At 37.2% G+C, this 12,642-nt stretch overlaps 1 protein-coding gene and 1 pseudogene across 6 annotated transcripts in view; both read right to left on the bottom strand.

Moving 5' to 3' along the window:
• The window catches only part of LOC129870098 (ubiquitin-like-specific protease 1D), a 36,335-nt gene extending 24,946 nt beyond the window's left edge, over positions 1-11,389 (bottom strand). For 2 of the 6 annotated variants that reach the window (XM_055944691.1, XM_055944692.1), the window contains exons 1-2: positions 10,894-11,387; positions 1,732-1,976 (exon numbers count right to left, since the gene is read on the bottom strand). In XM_055944691.1, coding sequence (XP_055800666.1) covers positions 1,732-1,976; positions 10,894-11,088 — 440 coding nt within the window. In that variant the 5' untranslated portion in view covers positions 11,089-11,387. Of the gene's footprint in view, positions 1-1,731; positions 1,977-10,893 lie in introns of all 6 variants that reach the window. The other 4 variants (XM_055944694.1, XM_055944690.1, XM_055944693.1 and 1 more) reach the window with 4 other exon arrangements.
• A 406-nt stretch (positions 11,390-11,795) lies between these two features.
• LOC129871584 (60S ribosomal protein L13-1-like) lies at positions 11,796-12,416 on the bottom strand (annotated as a pseudogene).
• Positions 12,417-12,642: the final 226 nt, after the last annotated feature.

Below are 12,642 nucleotides of genomic sequence, written 5' to 3'. Positions count from 1 at the left end.
GTCTTCAGCATGTGTGAGGACTTCAATAATGCTAGAATTGTTCGCAATCTCTGTCTCCTTTATAGTAATTGATTGCCATATACTATCCTTAACTGCTTTTGCATAAGGGTAGTTGGCTTTGGTTACTCTGGGAGGTCTTGGCACTTCCATTCTTTTAGAGCATTTAATGAACCTTTCAATTTTAAATGCTATGTCGTGCCATCCGGCATTCAAGGCTAATTCTTGCATGACCAGTATGGACCTACCCCCATTATTGATGGAAATGATACATATAAATCTTCCATGTTCATTATGTTTCCTGGTACAGAAATGCTCCGCCTCTCTTTCTGCAGTTTTCCATCTTCTGATTGTTTTCTTCTGATCGCTGGAAGCTTCTCTGAGAGTGAAGCAGATCCATTCCATGGTTTTGCTGCTCATGGAAGATCTCCTCATCATCTTTCTACTCCTCTCAACCCATTCGAACCACATAGAGCTGCCAGTGCTCCATTTAGTGATATCGAAAGACTTAAAACCCGCATTGAAATAAATCAAATTGTCACCCATTGCAAAGCCTTCGGAAAACTATCACAAAAGGTAATAGTTAAAAAAGGTAATGAAAGTAAAGGAATAAAAATGAAGATTCCATCTAGAGAGTGCGGGAAAGAGAGCCCCCCCCCCAGGAAGTAGGGAAGAGAAATACCAGTAAGGAAAGGGTAGGGAGATCAAAGATAAGGAATTATCCACAAAGATTGCGGAATGAAACTAAGAAATATCAGTATACAAAAAGGTAGGGAGATCAAAGATTAGGCTGCAGGAATTTCCTTGTTCTCATTGATTGGCCATAAATTCTAAAGGACCTAATGCTTTGTGTTGTAAAGATGCCTTGGTGCTACCGTTTATATTTATATATAACTACCAACTTAGAAATTTTCATTCTTTTGAAAATACTTGCAGCAAACAGAGTATAATTGAAGTGGACAAGGATAGTTGCAGAATAAGAACTACAGAGATCACATTTGGGAGCTACTGTGTAATCACATAATCATAGAACTGAACATTGTTCTGAGAGAGATACTAAACCATTTTTACACCCATACACTTTTGTGCATGTTACTCTACAGCAAGTCAGCAAAGTACAACTGCTGAAAAGAAGCAATGTCATATTTAATACTCCATATTTCAAACTGAAAGTTGAGTTTTCTAATCTGGGCCATCTGAAAACATTGTCCACCTTCCTAAAATAGAATACTTTTTTTTTGAGATTGGTAACTTCCTGAAATAGAATACTTTGTCAAGACTCTTCAACATATTTTACAGCAGACAAACTTTTTGAGAATAAGGCATATTTTAAAATATATAGAGAGAGGAGTCGTGACAAAGTATTCTATTTCATGAGGTTGACACAGTTTTCAGAAGGCTCAAAGTAGAAATCTCAACTTTTTGTTTGATTAATGGAGTATTAAATATGATTTTACTACACAACTTCTAAAGCAAAAGCACGAGAAGCTTTTTTTTTCCTTTTCTAATTTAGGTCTCTGAAAAAACAGGAGAAGTTTTGACACTCCCATTGATCTAAACTAAAAATTAGCGGACCCATCTTTCACAATGAACCTTATTCAATTACACTAATTCCTAATGAGTGAGAGCTTCCAGTAATAACCAAAATAATAACAGCAACAATAAAGTGATATAGCAGACAAATTGTCTAAGAAAGTTGGGGGAAATAGAAGAACCCAAAAACGAAACACATACTTCTCCGAGAAACAGCTGGCGATGTTTTCTTTATAACGAGTAGAAGAATCCCTTCCTTTTAGATCAACATTTAAAACTTGTTCATCTTTGTCTACAGAAGACTTACAAGGTACCTCCTGTGACAACAACTCTTGCTTCTGTCTTTTTCTTTGTGAAAACTGGTTGTTTAATGTCCTTTTGCGGTCACAGGGATTCAGAGCATATAATTCTTCTTGGAAAGCATTGGCTAGCTTAGACTCTGCCTGCTATTCAATAAGCAAAAGTAACAAAAATTAATGGTTAACTTCAAGCGGAAGAAGAGAAATGAGTTTAAAATGAAACTGCACTTCTGCTTCCAACTTGTTCAAAAACCAAACAGCAAAGGTGGACTGAGAAGAGGACACAGACGGTGAAGCCTGTGGCTCGAAGTTATAAGGTGCACCTATAAAGTCGCATCCAACTTTCAGGCTCTCCTTTTCGAACTAGTTACTTTAGTACAGCAAATTAAATTGACAAATAAGACTCAGTTCTGATTCCTGTTTGTATGAAGAAATTCACAACAATACCTACAATGACCTGTAAATTCAAACAAACACATGGCGGAGAAAACCTTATAAGGGCAATGGAGATGGAAGAACTGCAGCTTCCATCTGGAATGGTGGAACCCTTTAATAGGAAGCATCCCCAACTCCTTAACATGCAAAGAAATTTGGATCAAAGTGGTAGGCATTCCTCCGCATTTGTGGTCTCACAAAGTCTTCCAAGATATTGGAGAAGTCTATGGAAGACGGATCGCAACTGAGGAAGAAACAGAGCTAAAAAACCACATGAAGTGGGTGAGAATTCTGGTGGCCAACGACAACAGGAAAATACATAAGGAGGTCTCCATAGAACGGAAGGGAATTACTTACCACTTTCCGATAAGGGTGGAGTACAAACCCAGGTTTGAAATCACAACGGAATAAAGTTATGGAACCATTGGAGAAGAAACCAGGTTGAATCCAGTACAAGGTTTTACCCTGGGTATAATTCGAAGTGATTGTAATTCTGTACTAGAATCCCATCAATAAGGGATGCTAGTGAGAAACAACATATGGGTTGTAAGAGCAAGACAGATGGAGGGGGGAGGTTTAAGGGAAAAGAACACTTATACCTCAAAAGGGAAAGTATTTACCCTTAAATGCCCCATTACTTTCATAAACCCTTTTTATTTTAAAATGGCATAGATTTATTTTAAAATTCGCACTAACGTCATACCAAGAGGGTATCAATAATACCGACGGAGTATCACAGAGGATTAAGTTTAGTCCTATATGATACCGATATGGTATCAATATACCGACGGAGTATCACAAAGAATATATTTTCTACTAACTTAGAGGGTAAATAGTTTTGGCCATGGGTCTATTAAGAGTGAATAGTTTGGGTTGGGTACAATTTGGATAAATAGTTCCACAATTGGGTCTATTTTGTGTAGTTTTCCCAAGGTTTAATAAGACATGTGGCTTGCACATGACTCATTTAAATTTGAGATCAGATTTGGGCTTCTTGTCCAGGCCCAAGAGTACTTGGCCCCAAAAAAGAAGTAAAAGTGCAGATAGAGCTGGACAAATATCTTCAATAAAACATACGGAGAAAACAACCCAAAAGCTATCAGAGAAGACAACTTCATCGATGCCATGTTCTACAGAAAGCTTTGCATGCAACGATGCAAACAGAGAAGAAAAACTCTTACACAGCAATGGTGATGATGGAGATAGAGAACCCAAAGGGGGGAAAACATTAACGATAAGATGAGAAGAGGAGTTTGTAGATGCAGAAAATGGAGAAGTAGCATAGGCGAAAGAGAAGATAATGCAATTATAGTTCAAAATCTAAATAACAAACTCGTTAATTGGGAGATGAAGAAGCGGAACCAGTAGTAATTCACGAACAGTAGGGATGGCTGAGATGGATAAAGTATTGTATTTCAACTTCAAGTTTTCCATTCTTATTGATGGAGCCCCAGCACAATTTTTCAATACTCAGAGAGGTCTCAGGCAAGGTGACCCTTTGTCACCTTTCCTGTTTTTAATCACTATGGAGGGGTTGAATAGTATGATCGAAACTGGAACAACAAAGCCAGGTTGAAAGGTTTTGATGTTGCCAGAGAGGGTAGTGACAGTTTGGAGGTGACACACCAATAGTATGCAGATGATACCCTAATAGTTTGTGATGTTGAGGAACAAAAATTGAAATATCTGAGGGTTATGTTGATACTGTTTGAAGGAATCTCTGGACTACATATCAATCGGGGGAAGAGCTTAGTGTATCCAATCAATGAAGTCACAAATATGAACTGCCTAGCAGCAAACCTTAGTGGGGAAATCAATACTCTGCCAACAACTTAATTGGGGATGCCTCTAGGTGGCAAATCCAACTCTGTTGATACATGGAATGGTGTGTTATAGAAGTGTGAAAAGAAATTGGCTAGATGGCAAACTCTATTTATGTCCTTGGGAGGTAGACTGCCTCTCATCAACTGAGTCCTAGATGCCTGGCCAACTTACATGTTGACCTTGTTCCCAATGAAGAAACTGCACAGAATCAGGAGAAAATTCCAATGGCATGGCAACAAACAGAGGAAAGGCTTCAATCTGGTGAAGTGGAAAGTAGTGATAACTGACAAGAAGGCAGGGGTTACCTGAAGGTGCAAAGTAAAGCCCTCACAATGAAGTGGTAGTGGAAGTTTACCAATGATATTCAAATGCTAGGGAAAAGGATAATAAGTGCAAAATTTGAAGGTGAAGATATGTGGATGACCAAAGAAGTGACTACACCTTATGGAGTGAGTTTGTGGAGATCAATAAGCATGTGGGATGAAGTTGAGAGGTAATGCAAAGTTCAAAGTTGTAGATGGAAGCTAGATAAGATTCTAGAAAAATGAGTGGCATGAAAAGGGAAACCTGGAAGTAATTTCATCTGACATATACAATATAGTTCTGGGACAGCAACATACCTTCAGCAGAGTTATGGATTAATCAATGGTGGAGCTTTAATTTCAGAAGACAATTCAATGACTGGAAAATAGCAAGAGTGGCAGAATTTTTCAACACTGTGGAAGCTTTCAAAGGGCTACAAACAGGGGAAGATATTATGTGGTGGAAGAGCAATACCAGAGGGGAATTCAAAGTTAACTCAGCCTACAGGTTGATGGATCAGACAAACACACTGTTGACCATGAAAACAAATATGGAAAAGCAAAATACCTCATAAAATTTCATTCTTCATATAGTTGTTGGTCAAAGAAGTTGTTCTGACTCAAGATAACTTGATGAAAAGAGGAATAACCTTATGCTCTAGATGTTTCCTTGGTGGGGAGACGTTAGAGACAGTTAACCATCTGTTCCTACACTGCAAGTATACCCAATAGCTATGGAGGATTTTTTTTTTTGAACCTTAAAGGCATCTCCCGGACCATGCCCAGTATAGTCTTAGAGGCTTTAAAGAGTTGAGAAGCAGCAGGGGTGAATGCAAAGGACAGAAACAGATGAGGAATTATCTCTGCTAGTATATGGTGGACTATTTGGAAAGAAAAGGAATTCTAGGTGTTTTAAGAGCATAGAGAATAGTGTCCAAAAGGTCAGTTAAATTGCATTATATTTTTATGTTTTTGGTGTAATCCATTATACTCCAATGACACTGTATCTATAATTGATGATTTAGAATCGATATAGACCGGAAACAGCGGAAAAGGAGACATTTGCATAAATATGGCTTCAGTACAACCCATGTACTGTTTTGTGATATAATACAAAGATACCTGTTTCAAAAAAAAAGTATTGACCTTACCAACAGAACAAAAGTCATGCCTCATGCACCCATCAACTTCGTGTGGACACATAAGTAGCAAGTATGCTCAATTATATTATCATTGAAGAGGATAAAACATATTCTTTTGAAGGTAGGACTTTGGAATATTTGAGAATATCATTACCATTATAAATCAAATTCAGAAACCACCTATACTATTGAGCTAAAATGGCATGATTGTGGAAAAACAATAAAAGTGCAGAATTTAGTGTCAAGACTCATGCAAATTCCATTATGAAATATAGTTGTTATGGGTCTCAATAAAGAGCTTTTTGCCATCTTACTATGGTTCTAGGGTCTGCAATCCAAGAAGGAAAAGTTGGAATGCAGCACCTCAGAATTTGGAATGGTCCTTGTGAAAAAATAATTTTATGAAGCGGAAGATATCTGAAAGAACAGGAGGATTATAGGAAGACCGCCAATTTTTTTTTGATGAAGTAAGAAGTTTTCATTGACAACAAAAAAGGCAACTGGATGGTGCCATATTACAAAAGCAAAAGCTTGAGAGCTTTTGGAGCAAAAACAAAAGCTAGTAAGCTTTTGGAGTAGAAACTAAGTTAGACTACACAATAACCATGGAGCTCACAAAGTCCAGGAAGTTGTCAATGCTATTAACAGGGGAGAAAAATCTCCAACTGAACAAAAAAGTAAACATATAGCTTTTAGAGTATGAAGACGAGTTGAAATCCCATCAAAACACATGTGGTTTCTCTCATTCCAAATAACCCAAAAAATGACAGCAGGAACCATCTCCCAGACTTTTTTGATGGCTTTGTCAGCTCTCCCACTGTTTCAAAGTTCTTTCCAAAGGTTCTCAGATGCCTCAGAACTTCAGGCCAATCCAGACAAAAGCTCAATCTATCTTCTTCTTTTTTTAATGACAAGGGAAACCTGCAGCCGCTTTCCTTTGAGTGCGCACACGGTAAAACCCCCGCTCCTATGCAATAGCTAGCAAACCACACAGAAGAGGTAACCCGCACTAGGCAAGCCCTGTGCGACGAGCTCGACCCAGAAGAGAAACCCCTTGCTTTCGCTGGCAAGGAGTTTCGAACTTGAGACCTCCAACATGGAAGTCCCAAGCCCAAACCACTGGGCCACCCCGAAGGGTAAAAAGCTCAATCTATCTGAGTGGTGTGAATCAAGCACTTAAGCAAGAAACCTTATCTATTCTTGGCTACATGAAGGGGGAAATCCCCTTCAAATACTTGGTTGTCCCCCTATCCTCCAAAAAACTCACAATTGGCCAATGTATGTCACTGGTAGATAAAATCACAGAAAGGATTAGGTGCTGGTCAGCAAAATTATTGTCATATGAAGGAACAATTCAATAAATTAAGTCAGTGGTCTTTGGTATTCAAATTTACTGGGCACAAATCTGTGTTACCTAAGAAGCTATTGACACTTATAGAGGGGATCTGCAGATCCTTTCTCTGGACAGGGGCAGCAACTCTGTCAAGGAAAGCACTTGTCTCTTGGGATAGGATTTGTTCCCCAAGAGCTGCAGGAGGGCTCAACATCCTGAATCTTGCCTTGTGGAACAATGTTTCTATTCCTAAACAATTATGGGTTGTGGCTACCAAGAAAGATTGTTTGTGGATCAAGTGGATGTATGAGTATTATTTGAAAAGGGAGAGTGTGAAGAATCGTACCATCCCAGGTAATGCAACTTGGATAGTCATGAAGATCCTGGCTTCCAGGAAACACATCATGCAGGCTACTTCACTTTAGGGAGACCTTTTAACTAGACTCCAATCCATGGTGGTGGGAGGCAGATTCTCAATTAAGAAACTCTATACTAAGCTCATGCCAAAATATCAGAAGGTAAGGTAGTGTTCTTTAGGAAAATATTCATCCTAAGCATAAATTCTGTCTATGGTTAGTTGTTTGGAGAAGAATAGCCACAGTATATAGATTGCTTAGGTTTGGGATTCATGTGCCAATGGAGTGGGTATTCTGTGACACTGTACAAGTAACTTTTGGGCCAGAATGCTTCGATGGCTAGGCTTCCATAGGAGTATTGGTTGTTGGAAAGAACTTTTATGGGATAGTCGACAGGCAAATAAAAAAACTGGAAGAGGAGCAATTAAAATTTATGTGTTTGCGATGATAGTTTCTACGATCTGGAGGGAGAGGAATAATCTCAGATTCCAAAATGGCCACTTCCAGGAGGTTAGAATTTGCAGAGAGATAGCACAGAATATGCATATTCGAGGCAGAGACAGCAAGAAGTGGAAGGATCCCTTAGACAGCCTTAATATCATGCCATGACTTTGTTGATCTATAGGCTAGTTTCTGTAATAGAGCAATTATATTTTGGTTTGAGTTATTGATGTAGTACAGTTTCATTACTTGTAGTAGTCTAGTCTTTCATAATAGTTGTCCTTGTAGACAGCTATAGCTGCAAATTTATTTGAGAAGTAGGAAGTCTGCTCCTATTTGGCTTGTAAATATTACTTTGGTATCAATACAATTTTGTTTTTACCAAAAAAAAATAGTTTTGAAGTTTGCTCCATAGGATACAGGTGTCTTACATAGAACATTTTTTTGTTCAACACCATCTTTTCAATGTAAAGAGGAGTGTGTAAAGAAGCCGAAGCGATCTTTCTTTTTTGTGTAAGCCTGTATATTCTTGCATTAGATAGGTTCCCCAAGGTTAATTTGCTACTTTCACAACTTGGTATCATGAATGAGCTTGACTTCTAGACTTCATTGTTCTCAATAGCATTAATATTCAAGATTCCCTTAAGATGGAGCAAATAATTCATATGAACGAAACTTGTTAAAAGTGGCAGTCTATTTATATATGCTTAGTTTTTCGAGAAAAATGGAATTATGTGCAATGCTTCTTAATTATCAAAACATTACTTTCTTTCACATGTCTGTAAACTTCAATTCTTGACGTAATTATTTCATCCACATGAACTCACAAGTTGTTGTTGCTGCGAGTCAATATTCATCTTCTGTAATAGATCGAGTGATAATGTTCTGTTTCTTACTTTTCGATGATACAAGTGTCCAGATATAGATCAACAATCAATTGGTGAACTGGTTTAATCAGCATTCAAGTATCCTATACTATGAGTGTTCCTTTTTTATTATGGTCTTTATACAACAATCCTTGATCTGGTCTTGATCTATCTTAAAATCCGTAATGAGCAACCAACATGAAGACTGCATGAATACGCTTACTACATCTTTAGCAACAAAAAAAAAAGTGTCTAGTCTACACAGAGTGAGATAGTTTAATTTCCCAATCAGCCTTTGATATCATATAGAATGCATCAATGGCTAGGCTTCCATAGGAGTATTGGTTGTTGTCAAGAAGAACTTTTATGGGATAGTCGACGGGCAAAAAAAAAAATGGAAGAGGGGCAATTATAAGTTATGTGTTTGCGATGATAGTTTCTACGATCTGGAGGGAGAGGAATAATCTCAGATTCCAAAATGGCCACTTCCAGGAAGTTAGAATTTGCAGAGGTATAGTACAGAATATGCATATTCGAGGCAGAGACAGCAAGAAGTGGAAGGATCCCTTAGACAGCCTTAATATCATGCCATGACTTTGTTTTGATCTATAGGCTAGTTCCTGTAACAGAGCAATTGTTTTTTGGTTTGACTAGTGGATGTAGTACAGTTTCTTTACTTGTAATAGTCTAGTCTTTCATAATAGTTGTCCTTGTAGATAGCTATAGCGGCAAATTTTCTTTGAGAAGTAGGAGGTCTGCTCCTATTTGACTTGTAAATATTACTTTGGTATCAATACAATTTTGTTTTTACCAAGAAAAATAATTTTAAGCTTGCTCCATAGGATACAGGTGTCTTACATAGAACATTTTTTGTTCAACACCATATTTCAATGTAAAGAGGAGTGTGTAAAGAAGCTGAAGCGGTCTTTCTTTTTTGTGTATGCCTGTATATTCTTGTATTAGATAGGTTTCCCAAGGTTGATTTGCTACTTTCACAACTTGGTATCATGAATGAGCTTGACTTCTCGATTTCATTGTTCTCATTAGCATTAATACTCAAGACTCCCTTAAGATGGAGCAAATAAATCATATGGACGACACTTGTTAAAAGCGGCAATCTATTTTTATATGCTTAGTTTTTCGAGAAAAACAGAATTATGTGCAATGCTTCTTAATTATCAAAACATTACTTTCTTTCATGTCTGTAAACTTTAATTCTTGAAGTAATTATTTCATCCACATGAACTCACAAGTTGTTATTGCTGCGAGTCAATATTCAGCTTCTGTAATAGATCGAGTGATAATGTTCTGTTTCTTACTTTCCGATGATACAAGTGTCCAGATATAGATCATCAATCAATTGGTGAACTGGTTTAATCTGCATTCAAGTATCCTATACTATGAGTGTTCCTTTTTAATTATGGTCTTCATACAACAATCATTGATCTGGTCTTGATCTATCTTAAAATTCGTAAAGAGCAACCAACATGAAGACTGCATGAATACACTTACTACATCTATAGCAACAAAAAAAAAGTGTCTAGCCTGTACAGAGTGAGAGAGTTTAATTTCCCAATCAGCCTTCGATACCCTATAGAATCTTACATGGATCCTCCTAATCTGTTGACAACATAAATTTAAATCCCTGGGACTATCAACAGCTTTGCAGTCCATCATATTAGTTTCTTTAAGAATATCTAACACATACCTCATATGTCAAATAATAATAATACACCATTCTTGACTAGGTGATGTCAATGCCAAGAAGGTAGTTGAAATGATCTAGATCCTTGGGTTGAAGATTTCTGGCAAGACATTTCTTTAACTGGTTGACCTTCTCAATCATTTTCCGTAATGAGTCTAATAGCTATGTTGCCTACATATACCACCGGATAAGCACATTAACCAGGTGAAATATGACAATCAAACACTGCATTTTCCTTCTCTACCAAAATTTTGAACAACAATACAGAACTTTCCAACCCTAGCTTGTAGAGAATGTTTAAATCCATAAAAGAACCCACATTTTGCAGGTAATGGTACTCTATACAGTTCAGAATCTCGCTACTCCTAGTTCATACTTCTCCAAATTGTAACAAGATGCTAAATACTTTCTTTCTTTTCTAGTTGAAATGGCCATAATGCAGATGCTACATACTGCAATTTAATAATTATTCTCTTGTACAGCTGATTGTAAAGCATAGATTAATCAGAGGTGAGTCTATAATAGCATTGTAGCAAGTTACTCTCATTAGAATTTCACGAAATGAAGTGAATGCACGAGCAAGCACACGATGCTAGAAATGGAACTGTGAAATTAAACAGTGATAAACAAAGAGGAATTGAATAAAATTCAAAGTCAAACCTGATCGGAACCGAGCCGTTTCCTCCATTCTAATTCATCCTCGTGCAGTTTGATATTTGCCCTAAGCTTTTCACCTCCATCGGGTAACCTAGCACCAATGCTGCCAGACAGAGACTTTTTTAACCTAGCAATTTTGTCTGTCAATTCTGCATTTGATAAGTTCAAAAGTCCTTCCTTGAGCTCTTCTCCGTCCATGGTGATCGTTTGATGTTTTTCTTCCGGAAGCCGTGGTAGGGCGGAGTTAACTACCAGCTCCGCCGGAGGGTCGTCGTTGTTGAATATCTTGTCCCAGTCTATTGGTATTCCTTACTCGACGTTTCCTCTCCTTTTGTATGAACTGAACTTAATCAAAGAAGAGAAATGAGGTTATGGTTTTTTATAATTGCTTTTCTTTTGATTGTTCCCTTGAAGTGGTGAAAATGGAGAAGAACGGGGGGGTGGGCCATGGCTGGGAGTGGAGTAAAAAACGAGGGTAGTGTGGAGGAAGGAAGAAAGAAGTGTCTCATTTTTTATTATTATTTATTTATTTATTTATGTTAATTATGTTTCTAAAATTGAATGTGTACACACATATTATAAGCGTGGAATTAACGTATTTGTTTCAACTCAACTATTAAGTTGTCGCATAAGTGGGTTAACGGTCAAAGAATTTAAAATAGCGTAGTTCAACAATTACAGATAGTTGGATGAAGCTCTATAAAGTATAGTGATCTAGGTGACAATTCAAGTCAAATATAAAGATTTCTCAGGTCTTCTTTTTTTTTTTTAATTTCAAACAAAAAAAAGTTCTTGAATAAAATAAAAATATAAGTTCCTCAAAATAATTGTATGATAAACGTTCACCACAACGTGTACCATAAAATTGATAATGCTTAATAGACTACAGGACGACTCTTAATTGTTTATTTCTTCTCTTCCTTTTCTGTTTCAGCGGCCCTCTTCAACCTAGTTTCGATATGTCGAGCATTTATATGCTCAATATGCAGGTTGTCACAGGTCATGAATGATTTCATCTCATTTGTGACCTTCACAAAGTCGACAACAGACTGATCCTTAGTAATGGGCATGTATGAACCTTGGACCTTGGGGCAATAGCAAGTTCCTCTGCACTAGAATCATCAGTGTTGACGTTCTTGGCATGCCTTGGGAAGATAACTAGCTTAGCCTTGTAAGTCTTGAGCCTTTAGACATTGGTTTGGAGACCTTCCAATAATTTATTTCTACGGTGATGATCAACAATAATGTTCTATGGTTGTTGCTAGTTTTTTGAAAATGCCAGTTGTCTTTAGTTCTTCAAGAGAAAATTCCTTGCCAACTTGAATTTTCATGTTGAATTTAAGTGTTTATCCATGAATAATAGGGCGAAGTGATCCAGTCATTGGCCTAAGAAAGATCTTCACAAGTCTTTTGTTACTTAGCAGCACGTCTCCTGATTTTTCTAGCAGGTTAATTGAACCATGTTCTAACATAGTTCTTCAATGCTTCTTGAAGTGTCCATTGGGTATAACGTTGTTGTGTTTCATGTCTTACCTGGGATTTGAGGCTAGAATTCTGGAGGCAATGAAAAAATAGAATCTCCTAGGTCATTTCTCGCCTACAAAAAAACAATAATCTCATTTCTTTTCTTCATTAAAAATAGTTCATATAAAAACCTCAACTTTCAATACAATTAATTACTTTGACACATTATTAACATCAAATTGAGAATACTCAAAACTAAAATAAAAAAAATAAGAGAAAAACACACAA

The sequence above is a fragment of the Solanum dulcamara genome, chromosome 10 (genome assembly GCF_947179165.1).
Source record: "Solanum dulcamara chromosome 10, daSolDulc1.2, whole genome shotgun sequence".
In the NCBI taxonomy this organism is placed as follows: Eukaryota; Viridiplantae; Streptophyta; class Magnoliopsida; order Solanales; family Solanaceae; genus Solanum; species Solanum dulcamara.
The sequence above is the reverse complement of the archived record's forward strand: the minus strand, read 5'-3'. Positions and strand labels throughout refer to the sequence as shown.